This window comes from Oculina patagonica, chromosome 9, assembly GCF_052425735.1.
Source record: "Oculina patagonica isolate OP01 chromosome 9, crgOcupat, whole genome shotgun sequence".
NCBI lineage: Eukaryota > Metazoa > Cnidaria > Anthozoa > Scleractinia > Oculinidae > Oculina > Oculina patagonica.
This window is the reverse complement of record NC_135766.1, coordinates 20,550,867-20,573,858: the sequence shown is the minus strand read 5'-3', so window position 1 is coordinate 20,573,858 and position 22,992 is coordinate 20,550,867. Positions and strand designations below refer to the sequence as shown.

The 22,992-nt window shown below is 37.6% G+C and overlaps 1 protein-coding gene across 1 annotated transcript; it reads left to right on the top strand.

Moving 5' to 3' along the window:
* Positions 1–6,888: 6,888 nt before the first annotated feature.
* LOC144666338 (adhesion G-protein coupled receptor G6-like) lies at positions 6,889–20,896 on the top strand. The gene is made up of 18 exons (XM_078527746.1): positions 6,889–7,711; positions 9,295–9,642; positions 9,802–9,857; positions 9,995–10,039; positions 10,996–11,140; positions 12,721–12,846; positions 13,345–13,420; positions 13,970–14,066; positions 14,579–14,637; positions 14,965–15,091; positions 16,115–16,239; positions 16,488–16,590; positions 17,205–17,352; positions 18,208–18,292; positions 18,561–18,627; positions 19,596–19,678; positions 19,844–19,970; positions 20,409–20,896. Exons 1-18 carry the CDS (start codon positions 7,645–7,647, stop codon positions 20,667–20,669), a joined length of 2,145 nt encoding a protein of 714 aa, XP_078383872.1. The 5' UTR covers positions 6,889–7,644; the 3' UTR covers positions 20,670–20,896.
* Positions 20,897–22,992: the final 2,096 nt, after the last annotated feature.

Genomic DNA, 22,992 nt, shown 5'->3' with positions numbered 1-22,992 from the left:
ACCATGTGCATTTGGAGGTTCAATTTCTTCGAGGTTTCTTCTTCGCCAACGTCTTCTTCTTCTTGTTCAGACTCTTCAGAATCACTTGGCTTAAATTCGATGTGACTTAAATCGCTTACATCAGAGTCACGATCGGAAAAAAATTCAGCAATTGCTTCATCTGTGTCGATTCTGCCTTCACGCACACGAGCCACCATTTTGTAAATTGTCTGAGCAAAAATCAATCTCGAGCCCAGAGTGTCCCCCGGCTCCTCGGTCCGTCAGCGGTTGGTCAGGGGTAGGGTCGCCGGGACACACTCTGGGAAACTGAAATATATTTCTCTTTTTCTATTGGTCATTCACAGAACAATAGAAATCCACCAGGAAGTCTAAAGATCATCCCCAGAAGTTGACCAAACCGGAAACCCTGAAAAAACAATTTTTTGCTTTCGATGGCCAGATGTTTGAAGTATCACCTTAATTTCAGCTTTCATTTGTAAAACACCTTAAGACTCGTGGAATGGCGCTACATAAATGAAGTACTTTCTAATTCTACCCTTCTCATTGAACTCAAAAGATACCATGAATAAAAAAGGACTTCTTTTACACGGCGTTTCTGAACGGAATTTAAAAGCAACAATGACGGCCACACCGATTGGCGACACAAAGGACAAGGTCGATTGAAAACTCAATTTATAGTTGACTTACAAATCTTGCTAGAGCTACTGTTTTCATTCAAATCTCCTTTTCGGCTGAAAAACTAAATATCGAAGACATTGTTCGATTCCAAGTAATTGCTAGCTTGCAACTTACGTCACGGCGGCCATGTTGGGGGACAGGAACAAAGCGTTTGCCTCCACTGGGAATTTAACTTTTTTATCATGCAAATTTTACGAAAATTTATTTTATTGTTTTGACCCCCAACATGGCCGCTTTGTCACGTGGTTGCAAGCCAGCAATAACTTACGGCAATGCAACGCAGAATTTAAGCATAAAGCGCTGTTGTTTTGCTGCTCATTAAACCTATTGAATAGCGTTGACCGATGTGGCCTTAAATGTGCTAATTAATATTACCGCCATTCGTCAAGAAAAAAATTGCTTGCTTGAAAACATGCAATCTATTTTGGAAAGCCGTTTTTATGAAAATTGCGTTAAGGATGCGCTGTCAGGGAGAAGCCTTTAAAATAAGAGAAAGACGCAAAAAATATGCAAAAGTCGCCAAACAAAAATTTTAACAAACAGAACAATAGCTTGCTCGTGCGTTGTGCATCTTGTAAATTTCTGAGCCGTTCTCTGCAAAACAACTACGGACACACGGACACAACGGCAGAACGTCTACCCATGCGCTGAATTTAGCACTTCCGGTCATCTTTCCAGTCACTCAACGGGCTTCACTCGTCGACACTCGTCACGCTTTCGGTTCAAGTTCAGTCATGGCCCACGTTTAGTTGTTTTGCTTCGTGAATTGCGGTGTTTTAATCTGCTGTCATGGATTACAAGCTAAATAAACCGAAACAATGCTCGATAGATTTAGAAAGGTAAGTCGTGGATTCACTAAGGCTCTGATTCTGAATTTGAGCAGTGGATAAACTCCTTATTTCTTTATAGTGGCTTTTGTTTGTCAAAATGTATGTTTGTGCAGTTCCATTTTGCTCAAACAGAGCTCCAAAAAATACAAAAAAAACAAGGAGTTTCGACGACAAAAAAATTTTTCCGCTAAACTTCACGCTGAGCTCTTTGACGTCACACATACATTACCAGCTCCAAGATGGCGGCGTTCAGTTGTTGAGTTTTGGGAAAGATTTCGTAGGGTTATCGGCGAACGTTGGAGGCTGAAATTTTAGTAAATAACATATCTTTGTGTAAACGTTTTATTGGCGTAAAGAAAATAAATGGCCATTCTGGAGTGAACTTCTCCTTTAAAGAAAGTTTTTAAGGTCGCGCAGGACACTTGCAATCATTAGTATGTATTTATTTAAAGAGTATGCACGAACTGCCGGACGACTGAAGTTGAGTTTTGGGAAAGATTTCGTAGGGTTATAGCGAACGTTGGAGGCTGAAATTTTAGTAAATAACATATCTTTGTGTAAACGTTTTATTGGCGTAAAGAAAATAAATGGCCATTCTGGAGTGAACTTCTCCTTTAAAGCAAGTTTTTAAGGTCGCGCAGGACACTTGCAATCATTAGTATGTATTTATTTAAAGAGTATGCACGAACTGCCGGACGACTGAAGCCGACAACAAACGAAATATTCATGAGAATGTTTGTTTTTACACTCTTTTGTACAAGTAATTACTAGTAATTGTTCTCTGCTTTGTGCCACGTGCGCTGAAACATAGGGAATTATCATAATTAGATTCACAGCTTTAAATATATCACACATTTTTGTAAACATTGACTCGGAAGGTCTTCGGAAGCCTCAAAACCTGCAATTTTGTGTCCAAGTTTTCTCCGCCGACATAGAATTTCAAGAGTTGATTCGCGAGGAACATAAACTTTGTGTATTCTATTGTGCTATGGCTAGAGCGAATTTTTAAATTTCCTTCTCAAAATGAAGATAGCACGTTTCGAAGTTTAGATTTCACATTTTTGCTCTCTTAGAAGCCATTGACTTGTAGCAGTTTTTGAAATCGAAAATTTCGTTCTAGCCATAGCACAAAAGAGGTTATGATTTATCACTGTGCTATATAATCATTTAGTTTAGTGCGCTGTTCTAGCTGAAAACTTGGACACAAAATCGCATTATCCGCAGTTAAACTTTTAAGGGCTTGTAACATCACAGACAACGGTCATCTCTCAGTAAAAGGACAATCATGATGTAATTCCATCATCCCTGAATATCCTTGTTAAATTTTAGAGGAATCGATGTTCAAAATATAGTGAATTAAAGCTTTACAAGATAGCACTCCGTCAAGAAATTTGGCTAATGAATTTATTAATGAGCAAGGGTCCCGCGCGGCCTTAAACAAGTCTTTGATTCTGTATTTCCTTCTAGATTGAAGAGAGATAACCGGTACGATAGTTTGAAAGTTTGGTAAATTGAACGCCATGTGCGAATCTGCAAGTTTCATGTTCGCGCGTGAGGCGGACTGGAAATGTGAAAAACATCCGCCAAATAGACGAATATTCGACCTTGTGAGGAGAATTAAGAAAATTGCCTTTATCTTGAATGGAAATATAGTATAAGCTTGTTTGGCTTCTCGGCTAACAACTTTCAATCAAGCAAAAACTCCACGTAGTCCGGGAGTATCGAAGACTCAATTCATTCATGTTTAACCAAGCAAACACTGAGCAAATGCTGTTTTCTTTCTTGTTCTGTGACTTTTTTTTTCAGTGCAGGCAAGAATGATCGAACTCGCCTAAACCTGAAAGTTCTGAGTGGTTCTTTATTTTGGTTTTATGTTGTTTTTCTTTCTCATTTGTCGCCCCTTAATTTGCGAGCAATTAAAGCGGGCAAAGTAATAGATGCAGTCAAAACGAATTGCCGCTGTCAACTGTCGAGCGCTAGCGACCTGCAAACTTCAAGCATCATTTTCAATGTTGGTGCAAGCAGGAAACCCTATGATGCAAAAGTATGAAGCTACAAAAATAAATTAACTTTTGAATGAGACCATTCTTTCCCTTATGTTTCTTTGCTATTTTTTATGTTTTGTGTTTAAACTTCGCGCGATGGGAATTCTGTATTTGCGCGACTGGATTACATAGTCAACCGGAAATACAAAACTGACCGGATGTTAATTTTCCACTCATGCGCAATGCATTTTGCCGCGGTGTTGGACACACGCACGCAGTCTTCGCAGACGGAATCCTGGAAACCTTTCATTTCAAACATGCAAATATAGCAGAATGCTCAAAAAATCAAAATCAAAGCGCCAGACGCACTGTAGTTAACTCATTATTCTTCTTTCTTGCAGAATATTATTGTTACTTTTGTTACTTCGATAAATACCAATTCCATCAAAAGTGTGTTAGAAATAGTTTAACTTTCTTGATTTACTTCCGTTCTGGGAAATTTACTTCCGCTTAGACCTAAGAGCATGCGCAATAAAAACCGGAAGACCAAGTTTCTGACCTGACATCGATCTGATCAATTCCAGTTTCCCAGAGTTCGTCCCATACCGCTGACCGACGGACTCTGTGCTCGAGATTGAGCAAAAAGCAATTTTATTCGGTCAGCGGTGTTTCAAAAGTAGTGCCAGACCTTTCTCAACAACCAGGGATGATTTATTCAAGGCATCGCAAACAACCAGGCTTTCAGTGATGTCCTTTGGTTGAGGACGTATATATACGTCCTCGGTCGTTGCGTGACAACAGAGGGGACGTATATATACGTCGTTGGTAGGCAAAGCGCTAACCCGTCCTTAAAACAGACCACGTGCATGTACATGGTCCTGACATAGGCCTGTCGTAAGCTTTCGCAAGCGAGAAAGTCGTACCCTAGGCCTGTAAATCGGCCTTTTAAGATCTCCCTCCAGGTAGAGGGTCGTTAGCTCTTTCTTTAGGGTTAAAATATTCATTTAGTTAATTTTAAATGGTTAAAAAAGGTTAAAGGAAACATAAAATATTTAGCTGTTAGAATAGATGTTTCAGTTAACCCTGGGACAAACAAGCGGGAGGGGGGATGCCACCCCCTTCTTTTATTTTTTTTCGTAGATACTGAAACTTTCAAAAGCCGTTTATTCATCCCTAATGATCATCAAAGGAGCACTCTTCACTTCCTCCCTCCCAGCGTTTTCCATAAAAAGAAGCAGCATTGATATAAAGTATACGTAGGAAGCTCTAACATATTTAGGAGTAGACAAACTTGTTTGCGTGGTTTAAAATTACCAATCCATTATATAAAGCGTGGAAAACGTTATAAATCTGTGCTTAAAAAGGTGCACAGACAATATATTTCCGTTTTATTTGAGAATTCAAAGAAGTATTTGTACGACCACCACCTACACCGTGTTACAAGGACATACAACTAATTCGAGAAAGTTTGTCGGAATAAAAACCCACTAAAGTGCACGCGACAAGACCAAAAGGTGGTCTGGGTATTCACTGTAATTCTGGATATTGGCCTAGAGGAAATGTACACGTTTGTATTTTTGCACGTGAAGATTTTGTTTTTCCTCTCAAAAGGCCTTTTTCTGTGGCTTTACTTTTACTTTCGCATGCCTTTGAGTTTAGAAAATTCTTCTAGAATTCAGAGTGGCTTAAAGGACCTTGTTTCCACATGTTTTAAGAGAAGGAAAACCTGAAAATTTGCGTTTCTTATGTCGTCATCATGATAATTATTCTGCGCGTGGAGTCAAACGCAAAAATTGACGTCACATCCGGTCTTTGCCGCCTCGAACTTTTGACTCGAAAGTGGGTAGACTTTTGCAAGAAATTGTTAAAGAAATAGTACGGTGAAAGAACAGTTTAAGCTGGGACACTTAGTGGAGATGAATTATCAAATTTCCCATCCATAAGCGCCGTATAAACCTTAACTTTCCAGGGAAGGCGTTAACTTTTGGCTTTAAAGCGAAAGTTTTCGAAAAATTTTAGACTTTGTATGGAGAATTTTGGCGGGAATTGCACAGGAACTTCGCACGCGCGCTGCGTTTGACCGCTGTGTGACTTCAACCCCAGGGCGCTATACCACCTTACGGTCTTGTCGCGTGCACTTTTGTACTTTTTTCCGACACCCTACATAAATACAGCTGTATGCATCGGCAGCTGCAGAAACGCTTTGACATGCACGTAATTTTGCCATTTTAGTACTAATTGAGCTGTATCACGAAAGCATTTTTGGCAAAATACAAAAAAAAAACTACATTTACATCAAGGCCGGAAGTATACAAAGAATCAAAGATGCTAAGACCCGAAGAGATCGGAATGAACGAAAACGGCGAGTATATGAATAGTTGCATGATCCGTTTATGGCGCTTAGTTGTCTTAGTTCCGAAGAACAATATCACTTATTAGTATACACCACACAAGTGAAGAGTGCTTGTCGTGCGCGCTGATTGGTTAACTCGGAGGTGATAAGCAAAGTACTATTCACCTTCGAGCAGAGAAAAAAAACACCTTTGATGTCTTTGCGTGTCGCTTTTCTTACCGAAAGTGATGTTTAATTTTGGTACGCTAATTATTAGACTTGTGTGGTATATATTAAAACAATAATTCACCTCAGTGTCGGTAAAGGTGGGGAGTATTTACCTCCATTTCGGTGAATAATTGTTAACTGAAGAGACTTTATGCATCTTAACAGAACTATTCGCTCATAGTTTTATTTCTAAATGGAACTTGAATTGAAACAGTAGCGTGTTTATATTTTCTCTTGATGTTTACACCTGCCGATGGCTGCCTCAAATTAAATTTTTGTTAACTAGCATAAGATATTCGAGTATCTCATAAATAATTTCATAACAACGAAATACAGTCACCAGCAGTAAATAGAACCATTCAAAATGAAAATTACAGACTTGTCAAAGAACAAGCCCTGCGGCCTGAAGAGAAATTAAGCAACTTTACTAAAGTTGCTTAATTTTTCTTGCCGCAGGGCTTGTTCTTTGACAAGTCTGTAATTGCCACCAAATGCCACCAGCACACGAGGCAAAATGAAAACGAGGTTCTTGACTACCCATTTTATAGCTCTTTAAAATATTCAAATAAACGTTTTTTTTTTTTCGGTTCCTTAAAATAGTGGCTTCGTTTCTCTGCGGAAACGGTAGCCACTTTCAGCTCATCAAATGGAAGTCGTATTTGCCAACAGAGACACCGAGCAAGTCAATTAAAACGGACTCTAATAAAGCCAAAGCCAAAAAAATAATAACTTATTAAAACGTGTTTTCAAGCAAGTTTTCGGGTCTCGTGACCCTTTGTGGTCTTGATTAATTTTTTGAAAATTATTTCAATTATCCAGAAGACGTGATGAAAAAAACAAAAATTCCAAAATGCGGAATAAACTTGTGTCTTGCCGTAACATCGAATTACGTACTTAACCAGTCAATAACTGGTGGATTTTAAAATTGTGTTCCGGGTATTTTAATCCATACATGGAAGCAGTTTACCACAAATGTTTTTTCGTTTCTTTATAACGATTGGGTATTTAATAATTTAATGAAAACGGAAAAACATGGCTGTAATTGGTGAACTTGGGGAAAGGCAATTATTACGAAAAAAGCGGGCAGGCAAACGTCATGAAATAACTGCAAAAATTTATCACGTTCCATAATTGTTATCGAATGCTTTTTGGTATTTAAACAAGAACACAAATTTACATATAAGTCAAAGCTTATATCTTGGGATTTCATTTTCAAATACTTTAAACTAAAAATTACCATTTTATCTTCAGTGACTAAAGAAATCTTTTTCAAAGGAAAATACATTCATATGTTAGGTATATAAAAATTATTTCTGTTTAATTAATGCGCATAAATTGGCCCTAGATAAAAAATGATGCTGTTAAAATGAAAGAGAAGGCAAAAGTTCCAAACACATTATGTCTCAAGAACAGTTTGCCATACATGGACGTCAAATCGAAAATTGATCTGTTTCCTCGGAAGAACTTGATCACAGCTGAAAACTTCAACGACTGTTGGTTTGATGTCCTTAATGGATCTTTTGACAGGCCAATTTAATTTATGGATATCTGCTAATAAAGTTTCCCCTTTCGCACAGCCGACAGATCGAGAATGATTCGAAGTGGGAATGGTTTGCCTCCTTGGCAAGTTGTGCTTATCTTCGTATGCCTCGTTCACGGTAAGTTTATATAATTCGCATATTATTATTTTTTTTTGTGGCATCGATCGAAATAGAATTGTAGCAGGCCAGGACTATGCGGTCAATATTATTTGAAGAAAGTGATGTTTCAAACGAAAGTAAAAACTAAAATGCAAACAGAGCAAAGTAATCTCTCTATCCAATTAATAATTGAGTATTTCTATGGGCATTTTTAGTGTTTTACTTGGATTAGTTTTGACTTTGGAAGGGTGGAACAAACTATTGTAGCTTCAATGCAAAACGACCACCGGTTGTTTTTGAGCTTAATTAAAACGCCCGGAATATTTTGTCTCCAAGAAGAGCCTCGAAGCATTAATATTTGTCAAGGCCATTCAATAAATATCAAGTGCTTTCAAAACATGTTCCATTTTATTTTATATTATGTAGTCATTGGAAATATTTCTCAGAATCTGAAAAGCAATTTATCTTCAAGCTTAAAGGGGTTTTAATAATACGACAGGCATCATTTTCAAGGTAGATCGCTGATATTTCTAATTTCCTTTTGTTATCTTGTGTTCATCTCATTTAACTCAACAAAAAAGCCATTAACTTAGGACTTGCATATATATTTTTAGCCAAGACAAAAGGAAATGTTATATCCCATACACCATATTTGTCTGTTTCATTTAAAATTGAAAAACGCAGCGGAAAATACACGGTCAACATATGTAATGCGAAAATTAAAATGCTTCGCTAAAAGTAGGAATTAGATCAAACAGGACGCACTTTGTCTAGTCAAAATATATATGTTTGTAGAATAATTTCACACACAGGAACAGTGTGAAATGATCTTTTAATGTCTGTATGAATAGGCCTTAAGTGTGAAAAATTCATTTAAATTTAATTTTCTTAGGGTCTCCCAGCAAGAAATGAGACGTCGTTTAATTTCTATTGCGTGTGATGTCTGAATATGAATATGCATATGTCATCACGCAGTGACATCATTTCAAAATGTCTTGTCATGTCAATGGCGCGTGATAGAGACCACCTTTTCGAGCTAAACCTTGCAGTAAAATGAGATGTGTTTCGCTATATATTTGGAGCATGATCTCACACATTAACACGGATTAAAAAAAAAAATCCTTGAAATTAAATATTACATAAAGTAGCATGTGATTGGTCGAGATTGGGGTTCTTTCAAAACAGAATTTCTGATTAACATCAACGCCTTGTAACTGAGAATCAATTTAGAACAAAATCCAATTAACTCAATATTAGTACCGGTATTGCGATAAGTTTAATTTAAATCCGTCGAACAAGACTTTGAATAAATCTTGTATTAAAATAGAATATGCAAATAGTCTTGCGAGCTTCAGTTGGTATCAGAATAAACGGTCTTTAGAATCAAATCTTCTGCTAAAATATCTTTAACCGTTAAGTTACAGCAATTATGCTCAAATAGAATGTTGGTTTCAACATTCCTTTTAAACAGCATGTTTTAAAGCACAAATGTGACGAAAGCACAAATTATACGAAAATCAAATGATGAAAGACAAAAGAATAAACGTTTAATGATGATACTATTTTCATTTTAGATTGTGTATTCTATTTGACTTTTTCAGATGCTGATTGTATAGGCTACGAGCTGGACGATGATCTAAAGAATTGGACCTCAGCTGCATTGGAATATGCGGATGATTCGTTCCCCTTAGCCAGAATTAGTAGCATTAAAGAGCTTTGCGAGGCCCAGGTGGAGATAAGAACCGACAATGAATACTGGACTGCACTCAGACTCGACAATACGGGGACGCTTCAGTGGGGACACCTACCCAATAACACAGCCAACATATCAACGAAACTACTCGACAAAACACAACCGGCGAATCGCTGCTATGCCATAAACAGATCTGCCATGAAACTGTTGTCAAAAGAGTGTGACAGCTTACACGGAGTTATAATCTCAAACGACGGTAAGCAGATACTAGCGTACGTCATCAGCAACTTAATATAATTAACCCTTCCTGGCCTGCAGGAAGGGGCAATTGGGGGGCAGAAAAAGTACTCTCGCTGATCGCCAAACTTGTATTAATATGTTTGTAACTTATATTTAACTTTGTTGTGTATTGCAGACAATTCAAGTTCGGAACTATTTACTTATTATTCAGATGGATGCATCGAATACGAGGTAAAAAATGACAATTAAAAGGAAGATGAAGATTTCGTAGATATATTGCAAGCACGTCATGGTGTTATACCGATATGACAAAAATATAATATTCCATACTCATGACACATTATTTTTTCCTTTATATTTCCTTGTAGCTCTCAAAATGCTCGCAACTTGATGACGACCAATCACTAGGGCAGGTAAATGGTTTAGTTACTGATGCAAATGACAGAATTTAGGTTTTCTTTCTTTTCTTTCTTGGACTGGATTACAATATAAGTGACAGGAGTGTAGAAGGGTAAAGGAATTTGAATCAGAGTATATTTGGTACTGGAAGTAAAATAATTTCTTTGAGGGGGAGGCAACTGAACTCAATTCCAAACACAAATATGTTTATTTCTCAGTAAGGGACCGTTCAGTTGGGCTGGTGGGATTTGACAGACACTCACTGTTACATATAATACCCCCCTTCTTCATCGGAAATTTTTTTCCTGCCCCCCGTCTCGAAATTCAATTTTCTTTCCGATGACCCCGCCCCCCCCCCCAAAAAAAAACAGTTATCAAGAGAAATTAAAATTTATCAAGCGTTATGACTAAAGAATGTATTAGTTGTTTAGTTACAATAACAGACAAACTACATTCCTCCATAAAGCTGACATTGCCTTGACTGTTTATTGTGGATGCCGTTTGAAAGTATGGGTTGACTGCATTTGTAACCAGTATGCTGCTGGGTTGCAGGGGGGTCCGGCAAGACGTTTAACTATTACAGAAGCCCTTATTACAGCACTAAAAAGTATAATTATTTTCAGTGACCCCCCCTTACTGATCATATTTTTTACCTGACCCCCCCTTTGAAGGCATATTTTTTGCATGACCCCCCTCAAATCCCACTAGCCCCCCCCCCTTCCTCATAAAAAATGAACGGCCCCTAACAAGCACGTAATCTTGATGTTTTTCTTCAACCTGTTTTACTGACTTTACTGAGATTCTACATGGAATCAGTACACAAAGGCATTTATTTAGTAAAATTCAAAGTGTCGGACAGTTTAAACTGAGCCGATTTGATTTGTTTCCTTACTAAATGTAAACAAAAATGAAATTATTATCAATGATGAAAACGTTTAGTGTATAAAACCGTTTCCATGGTATTTAATAGGACTTGCCTCACGAGTGGTCCTGTAAACAATCTAACGGGATGATGTTTGGGAGCTGTCAAGTCGAGGACGCCATCTTAACTTGCTGTCAGAAGTATTGTCAAAAGGAAAACCTAACGTACACTATCGATCTAGCATCAGGCTTGAGTAAGTGTGCTTAAACGTTTTTTAACTTACTCAGTGCCGTAGCAAGGGGAGGGGCCGGGGGGTCCGTGCCCCCCCCCCCCCAGTTTTTTTCCCAAAAAGGAAAAACAGACCTGTATAAAATGTTGAAAATAAAATTTTATCTCCCGAGAGGTTTGAAACAATAACATTTGTACTTCTTTTCATTTTTAACGTACGTAGGTTGATGCACAACAATGTTAAACGGCCAAAAACTAAAACAAACCAGAAATTAAGACCAGAACGTACTATGATGACTCTGAAAGGTGAAAAATTTGCTGGTTTCAACATACATAGACAGTCAGTTTTCTATTTTATAATGCCTGACGAATGTTTTCGCGTTTTAAGCATTGCACCAAAGCGTCTACGGCTCTGTTGTGATTTTGCCGTTCGGGAAAAATTTACTTCATCGGGCGCTTCATTCAACTACCGTTTTCAAAAATAAATGTTTATTTACATCAATTACAAATAAAATCGGTCCACAAAAATACTTAAAACTAAGCATGGAACCGAATTCTTTGACTCTTTTAACCCTTGGAATCTGTTCGGCTGTTCGTTTTCGATGGAGAGAAACGACAACCGGAAATACGTCTGCGTTTGCAGGCTACTCGGGAGTATACGTAAACATTTTAATTTTAATTCAGCGAAAACTAACCTCAGAATCAACAGCAGTATTTGCTGTTTTCGTCATTTTTTTTTTCCTTCGCTCTGCCACCGTATAAACTTAGTCAATTTATCAGCCATTTGACACAAACTGCTCCAATCGTGTTAACTTGTACATGTGTAATTTATTGCTCGACCGCTAAGTTTATGTTCTCACACTGCACACAATAAACAAAGTTTTTTCCCCGCGGCCGGTTTTGATGCACAATTCCACCGGCAATGTTATAAAACAATTGGTTCATGCTTTTAGCTGTGCTCCATCGAGTTATGGAGCACTTGGGAAGTTTGGAGAGCACTCAAGAAGCTAGAGTTGCCCTCGGCTATCGCCTCGGGCAACTCTTACGCTTCTTTCGTGCTCTCCAAACTTCCCGCGTGCTCCATAACTCGATGGAGCACGCTAAAGCATGAACCAATTGTTAAATCTTATTCACAATGTCGGTAAATTACCTCAAAACCTATGAAATAATTATTAATAATATGAATCGAAAATATCAACTATGAAAAGTAAACCACAACCGAAACACGATACACTTATAACTAAGACTCAGCTGGTGGCTTGCGAATTACAGGAAAACGAAACTTAGATAGTGAGCACCACAATCTCCGGAGACCGTTACAAGTTCTGATGTGAGAAACTAATTACAAAATGCACAAACTGCCAAATAACAGTGTATGCACATTTAAACACGCACGGGCGCAAAGTAGCGCTCGCCATTTCGTGGCTAAACGAAATATTTGTTGTTGGTTGTTTTCATCAATGTCACGAAAATGCCTTAATGCATGAACAGCATTAAGACAAAAAGAACCGTTTTATTCAAATTATATTAAGTTTCATACTGAAAACGATTTTAGCTTGAAATAAGACGTATATATTTTCTGACTGCCTTTAATAACTCCTGCAGTTACGAAAGTGATGAAAGTTCCAAGAGGATTTCCCGGAGATGTCGAGATCCTTGTTAAGTATGAGAGCAACATAGAGAGCAACGACGATAAAGTGATAATAAATTCACAAGTATTTAATGATACAGGTGGGTAACAGAGCGAAATATATATTATCTTATGTATATAAAGACTTATAAACTTTCAGACCTCTTTAAAATGCATTGCTATACAACCCCCCCCCCCCATCAAAATGCATTGCTATACAACCCCCCCCCCCTTCCCCATCAAAGGCCCTCCACATGTAAAATTCGAAAATAAAAGCTTCGCGCAGTATTAACAAGTTCGCATGCTCAAAAAAATAAAAAAAAGTTGTCCCTTGTAGTTTTTAAGAAGCCGTATGAAGTTTTTGGACCGGACATTCAAGTCCACAATGGCCAGTCTAATGACTTCCATGCATTTGTTGTGCAATCTATGAGCATGTTTGCCATACTTATAAGGTTAAACATATTCATATCAGCATCACTTGTACGTTTTAACCTACCGGTAAATAAAGTAAGTGTTTGCTACAGAACCTGGCAAACGAACAAAAATTAAAGAAAAAACCAGTAAATTAATGGATTATCTTGTTTCATTTCTGCCTTTAGAAAGGGTTGTCGCAGTTGTGTTGTACCCCATGACAGATGACCAAGATTTAAATTCGACGCAGCGCAATATCAGCAAGTAAGTTGGATTAAATCGCAGCTGGATTCTCTTGTCCCAGCTAATAATGCCCAAGGCCAAGAGAAAAGCCCTGGGGACGAGATTGTTATAAAGGGGATATGTAAAACAGGAAGTGTTCCCTAAACGCAACCGGAGAAAATTGAGATTTTGTTTGAATTTGTAGCGTTATTTTTCGTAACTATATTCAGTTTAAGGGAGGCGTGGTGGCCTAATGATTAGTGCGCTGTACTCTGGATCGAGCAGTCGGGGTTCGAACCCTGGCCGGGGTCATTTTGTTGTGTTCTTGGGCAAGACACTTAACTCTTACAGTGCCTCTCTTCACCCAGGTGTATATATGGGCACTAACGAATTTAATCTTGGGAGTATTACCCTGCAATAGACTAGCATCCCATCCAGGGGGAAATAAAAATACTCCTAGTCGCTTCCTGCTACGGAAACAGGGATAGGTCCCGGAATGATGGGCCACTAGGCTTAAATGCAGACTTTCCTTTACCTTACACTTAGTTTTGCATTATCTTTTAATTGAATTGCTGTAACTTTATAATTTAGCTTCACGCTTAATTCTGATGTCATTGGAGTCGTCCTAAAACCTCCTCATAGGAAGATGATTCAAAATAAAATCATTATTTATTTCAGCCACAAGAAGGTGAGATATTGATTTATGTGTATTTGATCACATTTTTGCTCGTTTTAGTGGTTAATGTCGAGGATAAAATGAATAGGCCGATCAATCACAGATGAAACTAACTGGCCAAAAGTGAAAGGAATTCTCGTAACCCGGACATTTTCATGATTGCAATCCAAGTGACGTTTGGTTTTCAGATGATTTGTCGCACTCAAATTAGATCGTTTTGAGCATATGAAGTTGTTCAGTTTCGTTCATTCAGCTAGCCGGACAACTACAGCAGAAACACAGTATTCATACCATACCAACAACAACAACAACAACAATCTTATTCAAACTAATGTAGCATTGGGGAATTACCTGATGTTTTCCGATCAGCCATTTCTTTTTTTTGATTCACTATGTTGTAAAAAAAAAACAACAACAACGATGAACTGATGTAACTGTTTAACATTTGAACTCACGGAGCATTTTGAACAATTGTGTGATGAAGACGTTCAGGAATGGCTGTAATTCGTATCTCTGTATTTTAGCCCAAGGAACACCAAATAGTCCTTCAAAGGAAATGTGTCTTCTGGAAGGAGGATATCAGGTACGCTAAAATTTTAGTTAGTTAGTTAGTTTGTTTGTTTATTTGTTTGCTGATCGTGATTTCGTGTTTCGAAATAGTCGGTTAACTAAAGTTTGTTGTGATAGTTAAAAATAGAATGCCCTGCCTTGGCCGGGGTCTTTGTGTTGAGTTCTTGGGAAGGGTGAGGGAGTATAACCAGGGATGGACTACCATCGACTGTTCTCCTAGCCGCCTAATGCTACTGGAGTTAGGCCTCGCTTCTCCAGTCACTAGCCTCGGGAAAAGAGAACAATGTTTAGAAACCTTGTAAGATATTTTAAGTAACACTGTTCTTTTGTTTTCTGTAAGGACCTCCAACGGCACATGGTCAAGTGATGGTTGTATGGTGTTAAACGATTCATCTCTTGAGAGAACTGTTTGCAGCTGTAATCACCTGACAAATTTCGCTGTTCTGATGCAATTCAAGGATGTGGAGGTGTGGTTTACCTGCATTTTTTTAAATTTAAGGATTATATTATACACTTAATTAATGACTGGTCCCTTGGGTTCCCAAGTGTCCAGTCATTAACTCTATTCAGAACGGGCTTTTGTGGACCTTCTCTGAACGGGGGAGGGGGGGGGGGGGAGCTTTAAACAATCACAATAAAACTTATAGGATGTATTGTATTTCCGAACATATTTCTTTTTGTATACGTCACGTGGGATGGTGACGTCACATCACGTGACAATTACATCATGATGTCAAAACAGCCGCCATCTTGGATCCGCCATCTTGGATTTCAAAATTTTTCCTAAATGCCAGAAAACCACCCAAAATTATTGCAAAGTACTTAAAATCAATAAAAATGTGCTTTAAACCCGTAAAAATTTAAAAATAATTCCATTTAAGTTGATTTTTATTGACAGAAACACGCAAAATTACAAATTTGGGAAAACATGCCTGTCAAAATGCCGTTGCCATGGTGATGTCAAGTTCATGACACATCATTCAACGCTACCAAATTAATGCCAGATAAATTTTAGGAAAACTCAGAAAGTTTGGCAGCGTTTGGTTAAATCTTAAAAAAGTTATAAGAGTTCAAAGTCAGGGCGGGCCTCAAAAGCCCCCCCCCCCCCCCGGTCTGAATAGGGTTAAGTGACTTGTTATATAGCACAACGAAGACTGCAAAAGAACGGCGGTCATTGGTCAACATTCGCAGGTAACATTGCACTGTTACCCACTGACGTCTTAGATTTTGCAATGTTGCCCGCTTAGAGATTTTTGGTGGGAAACAATTTTATTGTTAGAGGTCATTTGATCTCGAAGTAGCCAATAAGAGCGCGCGCTGTTTGGGAAAAATCCAGCTAAATAACAGAGTTAATTAACACCTCTTCCCCCTAGACTTAAAATAACACTTCTTGAAAAGGATGAAGTATGTGTTTACCCGGCCAAGCAACATTTGTAAGTTAATCACGTCTTCGCTTTTTTTTTTCCATTCCATCTTTTTTCTATATATAGACCTCATCTAACGGTGGTCAGATTCCGCCAGAACACAAAGTAGCACTGCTGATTATAACCTACATTGGATGTGCGCTATCTCTCATTGGTGAAGTTCTGAGCGTCTTTGTATATGTTGTATTCATGTGAGTATTTTTATTCGAGAGGTATGCCTGTTACTCATCTACAGTAGAGATCTGCATCTATTTCATGCATCTATTTCAACTTTCGCGTACTCTCAAAAAACTATTCAATTGTGTTTCACATATTCTCTGTAAGGAATGATGTTCGTAACGAAAATCCTTTTACTAGTTGTAATGCGTTTTAATTTTCCAGAACTTCAGTGTGTACTTGATTTTCACTATGCTTTGCTCTGCTTGTTTCATATTTTCAGGAAATTCAAAGTAGAAGGAATTCAAATTCGCGTTAATTTTGCCACAGCCTTGTTTTTTGCTCAAGTGGTGTTTCTGGCTGGTATCGATGCAACGAATAATACGGTGGGATTTTTTTTAAAGAAATCAGGCATTCCTTAATATAATGCCACTGATATGCCCTTATAGATAAAATAAGCATCACTGTCATAGTTTTTTTAAATCGTTCTATGTAGTTTTATTATTGAGATTCCTTTAAGGTTAGTTCACTACGCATAAGCACAAATTTAATCACAAGCACTGACAAGATTTTTTCATAAATCCGTTAGACGAACGAACACACTCGTTCTTTTTATGCTTTCCGCTTGTGACGTAAGCATAAACACAAGGGAAACAAAACTGTTTGTTCTTATTGTGCTTTTGCTTATGCACGCTTATGCCATTTGAGAACAGCATAAGAACAGTTACTGTGTTCGTTCGTCTTACGCGCGTGCATATGCTTATGTTTGTGCTTCAGCACAAGCAATCAAGAAGAGCAAGCACGCGAATTCTTCTTTTACTGTCCTCACCACGACTAAGCGTAAGTTAACGAGAAACATTTTTTTTTTTCTTCTTTTGCTTATGCTTATGCTTACACTGTCTAGTGAAAACCGACTATAACGTGGGGGGAAAAAAAAAAACCCCCAAAAAAACCCCCCGGTAAATACGAACATTATTTTATATTTTTGATTATTTTTCAGTCTGTGTGCGTCTTGGTGGCGGTGCTGCTCCATTACTTTTACCTGGCATCGTTTGGTTGGATGTTATTGGAAGGTGTTTTCTTGTATATCATGATCGTTGAAGTGTTCAGTACAGTGAACATGCGATACCTGTATTTATTTGCATGGGGTAAGTTATACCTTTCTATAACATCATGGTAGTTAAATCGTCAACTTTAATTGAGACAACTCGATCAATAGCGTTTTTCTTCCCACTCTGAGCTCAGCTTTTATTCTTGCTGGGATGCATGCTCCTGTGTGCACCGCAGCCCTCTAGGTCACTCAAGGCATTGGCGGATTGTGCTCCTAAAAGTGCTCGAAATTTTGCCAACCATGCCAAAATTATGCTAGAATTCCCAAATTATGCTCCTGATTTCCGAAATTATTCTTACAAAATTACGTAGATTCTGTACATAGAGGCGCGCAATAACGACACCAAATTATGATGTTTTTCAAATATACTGTTGTTGTAAATTTATTTGTATTTTTTTTGGCAGTTTGTCTCGGCCGTCAGCTGTCAATACTACTATTAGCGTAGCAAAAAACCCGCATTGCAAGAACACACTACCTTAATTTAATTTATTTCTGTAGAAAATACACCATATTTACTAAATTTTATGAATTTATGCTCCAAAGAGTGCTAAAATTTGCTTATTATGCCGTGGCAGTGCTCGTTTAAAAAATATATGCTTTTTTGCTCCAATTATGCCAAACATATATTATGCTTGCCCAATCCGCCAAGACCTAGGTCACTCGGTCTGAAGCTATTAATTCCCAGGACTTTGGGTCGATCTGTATGTGTTTCATGGTGTCCTTGCACACGTCTTTGTATCGTTACTTTGGTCAGCCCTGAGATCGCTGGCCACTGGAGAGTTCACCAAATAAGCTAGAAAACAAGACCATAACCTAGAAAAAAGACAATTCAGTTCACCTCATTCTGTTCATTGTTCACGATGTTTCTTTTCACCATAATAATTCTTTATAGGATACCCTGTTATCCCAGTAGTGATTTCTCTTGCCGTTGGTTCTAGCGATGACAAAGGTTTAAGGAATTACACAAACGAAAACTTGTAAGTAACTAACGTTAACGCCTTGTTGTGTGGTAATGCTTTGTTCCCAAGTTCGAGTCTGGCCTTGCACGGCGTGCTAATGTGTTGAGTTCTTCAAAATACGTAATGAAAATTGAAAAAAAAAAAAAAGAAAAGAAATTTTAAAAAAAGGGATTGAAAGTTCACTATGAAAAGTGAAGGTTATTACAAGCTAAAAATTTGGGTCGATAGCCACTTTTACATTGTTATTGGGTCTATAAATAACTCTAACATGTGATTTATTTTACAGCTGTTGGCTGTCATTCCATAAGAATTTAAGCTGGGCATTTATTGTCCCTGTGTTACTTATAACGGTGGTAAGTTTGACTCACCAATACAGCGAGAAATTGATTATGACTGATTAATGTGCTGACGGGCAATGAATGAAATGGTTGGGTGGATGTCTGACAGAGTGACTATTTGGACTTGTCAGACTCACTGACAAATTTCAACTCGCTTACTGACTTAACCCTTACCAGACAAGGGAGAGGGGCGGAAAGTCCCGGGGGGGGGGGGGACTCGCATATGAAAGTGACGGGGATGCTCGTCGTCTCGCTTAGGGGTGTAAATTTTGGATTTTTGGTCTCGCTTAGGGTGTTCCGGGCAAAACACCAATATTTTAGCCATAATGGTCTTGTTTAGGGTTAACGAAGAAATATAAAAAAAAAAAATATATTTTAGTTTTTTGGTATCTCTTAGGGGTCAAGAAAAGCTTGAGCCACACTCAGATTGGTTCCAAACTTTGCGAGTTTTTCTAAAATTTATGTGAGAATAATTTAATAGGATTGGTTGCTAGGTCAGGATATACAAGTTACGATGGCGACGGCATTTTGACAGTCATGTTTTCCCAAATTTGTAATTTTTGCGTTCCTATTAATTGAAATTAACTTTAATACAATTATTTTCACCTTTTTAAGGTTTTTTCTGCAGCGTTTAATTGATTTTGAGTACTTTTCAGTAATTTTGGGCAGTTTTCTGACAAAAATTTTGAAATCCAAGATGGCGGCTGACATGTGACATGTGATGTGACGCCATCATCCCATGTGACGTATATCAAAAGATAGATTTTTAGACATACTACATGTATATATCCTCTAAGTTTTATTTTGATTGCTAAAATATTCTGGAATAAGGATGGGGGGGGGGGGGGGGAATTTGCCCCCCAGACTGCCTAAATGCATGATCCATCGATCGACCAAACAACGGAACGAATAAGCGACCAACCGACCTTCAGACCCAACCAACCAATAATGAAATCAATCTTGTTTTGCTTGTTTATCTTTAGATCAACTTTGCGATACTCATGGCGGTTCTACGGGAAATCAGAAATTTACAAGAACCTAATCCGTCTAAAATGAAAACCTTCAAGTAAGTTTTGTTTTTGTAAATGTTATTGAATACCAAATCCAAAACGATGATTTACTTTGTATTCTCGTTAAACTTTTTGATTTTTCTTAGTTAAAAGAATCATCTTAAATCACGTTATACCGAATTTTGTTTCTAATACTGTTCTTTACTCTTTCTTCATTTTAGAAAAAGTCTCAAATCATTTGTCATCTTAACGCCCCTGCTGGGTTTAACCTGGGTGTTTGGCCTGTTAGCGGTCACAGATGCCGGATTGGTGTTTCAGTATATTTTTACTATTCTTAATTCCACACAGGTCTGTACAGCGCTTGTAATACTTATTAAAAGTAGTTGCATCATGCATGTACTATTGTTAGCAGCTACTAATTTTAGCGGTTTTAGAGAGTTGGGCGAAAATTGCTAAATTAAGTGCTCGCTAAAAATTTTTTCAGTCAAAGTACTCTTAATACTCGTTACTTTTAAGTACATCACCCCAATTCCCCCCACCCCCGCTCAACTCCCACCCCGAAGGAAAACAATATTAAGGACCTTTAAACAAAGTCGACTTGAATATTTTTTTTTCTTTTACAGGAATCTTCTTATTTCTTTTTTTATTATTATTAGCTAAAACATCCCTCCATGAAATAGTTTATTGTCTTCCTTTATAAGGATCTTACTTTTCGTAGTTTCCCTGCAAAATGTCCCTCCATGTTATGTTTTTCTCCCCAATGATCTGATTCCTTTTCTTTAACAGGGAATGATCATATTTCTCCTGCATGTTTTAAGGAACAGCGAGGTTAGAACGGCCTTTCATCACAAGCTTCTGAAATGGAGATTCGACAGGTTTTACAGCAGCTCTGCTGCTCGTGCCCAAGGAGATGCTTCGCAGTCACGAGGCAAACGAAAACGACAAATTGATCCAGACGAATCCAAAGGCAACGAACTGCATATTACCCGTCAATCAGGAGAACAACCGGCTTTTACAGTTAGAGTCTCCACTCCGAGTAACGACTGAGCCTACAGTTCTCAGCGGGGGTGTCGCTTAGCAACGCGAGGTACCCTGATGGCGGCGCGCTCACGTAACCTTGTTCCAAAAAAGACTGTTTTTAAACATGTCTTAAAAGACATTTTCTGGCACTTCTGCGTGTATTCGGAAAAGCCCGAAGCGTATTAGTGGTGTATATTATTAAACATGAATACAATCATACTAAATACTAAACGTGAAAACAATAAAAAAGCAATTAAATATAATAAACTTTCATGATCATTGTTGCATTTAAATTCTTATGAAGCCATAATGGTCTTAATAAGCGCCAAATGGCTGATTCTAAAGAAAACAGCAGTTGATTTCGACTTGATGTAACAAATAGAAAGATAGACTACCAGCAGTCCCTGGTACTATTTAGCGGTGAAAATGCATTTGGACACGAACTCAAAATGAGATTCAGGTACCTTTTAGGGGTGTTTTAGAAATTTTCCAACGTGCTCCACCGTCATTTTTATAGGGGAACGCCTCACCCCCACCCCCGAGGGGAGGGGAGACATAAACCTTCCAAATTTGCCTCAGCAATGAGCAATGGATTAACCTTTTACTAAGTTTCTTTTTTCGCCTGCTGGCGCAGGTAAAAGGTCTTCTTCAAAGAAATATAAATTAATATAAAGAAACGAATTATGAAAGCAACACAAACAGACCAGAGTGAACTGTTACATAACACAGGGAAAAATTGCTATCGTCAGAAGGATAAAGAAATATATTCATTGCTTTGGAGGGTTTTATTTTTCCTGTATCTCGAATTCTATGTCATTTATTATAAATTAGTACTGATGAACTCAATAACTTTTACATTCCTCTTCAATTGACAGCCGAACATTTGTCCGATGTCTTCAAGTCCAGTCTCGAACGCACATCTGTTATATAACTATGCCATTCACATATTTTTATCCTACAGTCGTTAATAAACTTCAAGTTGTCGGAAGTTAACGCGCAAAACACTGAACACTTCCTCTAAATACGCTTTAATAGCTGTTGTTGATTTTCTTTTATAGTATTTTTATGTTTTATATAAAAGTTTTTCTGAAATATGATCTTTCGCATTTTTGAAAATATCCTTGTGTTTTGCAAAGTTGATGTGCAAAACACTTTTTAACACTTCTCCAAATGTGTGTTAATACATTCCTCTTAAATTCACTGCCGATCGAAGACCTGATGTCTTTAAGTCCAGTCTTGTACGCATATGTATTATATAACTTGCCATTCACATCTTGTTATCTTACAGTCGTTAATGAACTTCAAGTTGTAGGAAGTTAACGCGCAAACCACTTAACACTATCTCTAAATACGCTTCAGTTTATGCCGATTTTCTTTTGTATCAGTCGCACGTATAGAAATATCCCTGTGTTTTGCGAAGTTGATGTGCAAAACACTTTTCAGCACTTCTCCAAATGTGTGTTAATACATTCCTTTTCAATTCACAGCCAAAGATCTGTCGACCGATGTCTTTAAGCCCAGTCTTTAACGCATATCTATTATATACCTATACTATTCACATCTTGTTATTTTACAGTCGTTAATAAACTCCAAGTCGTGGGAAGTTAACTCGCGAAACAATTAACAGTTTCTCTAATAAGCTTCATTTGTTTTCGATTTTCTTTTATTTTATTGTTACGTTTTACATAAAGGTGTTTATGAAACGTGACCTTTAAGCAAGACCAGACGCACGTATAAAAAAAACATCCTTCTGTTTTGCAAAGTTCATATGCAAAACACTTTTGAACGCATTCTCCAAATGTTTGTTAATATCGACATTCTTTTGCGTTAGTGCCACGTTTTATAAATCAGTTGTTTCTGAAACTTGATCTTCACGAATTTGTCACACGCACGTATGAAATAAGTCAGTTCCACCTCTCCAAACTTGTCTAATTATAAACTATACATAAATTGCTCTAGCGTGTGTATTTTTCGTATAAGCACAGCTGTAAACTGCTATTGAAATTCAAGTCTAACACAAAAAGCAGAACCCAGAAATATAAAATTGCTCACTTTTAAAACTACTTCCATAAAACATGTTGTAGTTATTTAATGATAGTTGATAATATGAAAAAATAAGGTTTTAAAAGGGCATACCCAAAAGTATTTATTTTTATACCCAGTAAACACAGCTGATTAAAATAACTAGCCATGTCTCTTTTTGGCATTAAAAAAGGAAACTCTTTGTTAACGAATTGTAAAGTAGAGTCTACTCTACTTCCAGAATGTTGTGGACGTTGTAATGTTTATCATCACTTTTGCCCTATTTTACATTTCGTTGGTAAAGTTTATAGCTTAAAGTTCAGAAAGC

What these genes read in the sequence shown, in the direction of transcription:
- LOC144666338 (XM_078527746.1), top strand. Translation starts at nt 7,645, where the DNA reads ATGATTCGAAGTGGGAATGGTTTGCCTCCTTGGCAAGTTGTGCTTATC. An exon ending in ACGACCAATCACTAGGGCAG is followed by an intron (nt 10,040 to 10,995) that starts GTAAATGGTTTA and finishes GGTATTTAATAG; the next exon opens with GACTTGCCTCACGAGTGGTC. An exon ending in ACGCAGCGCAATATCAGCAA is followed by an intron (nt 13,421 to 13,969) that starts GTAAGTTGGATT and finishes TTTATAATTTAG; the next exon opens with CTTCACGCTTAATTCTGATG.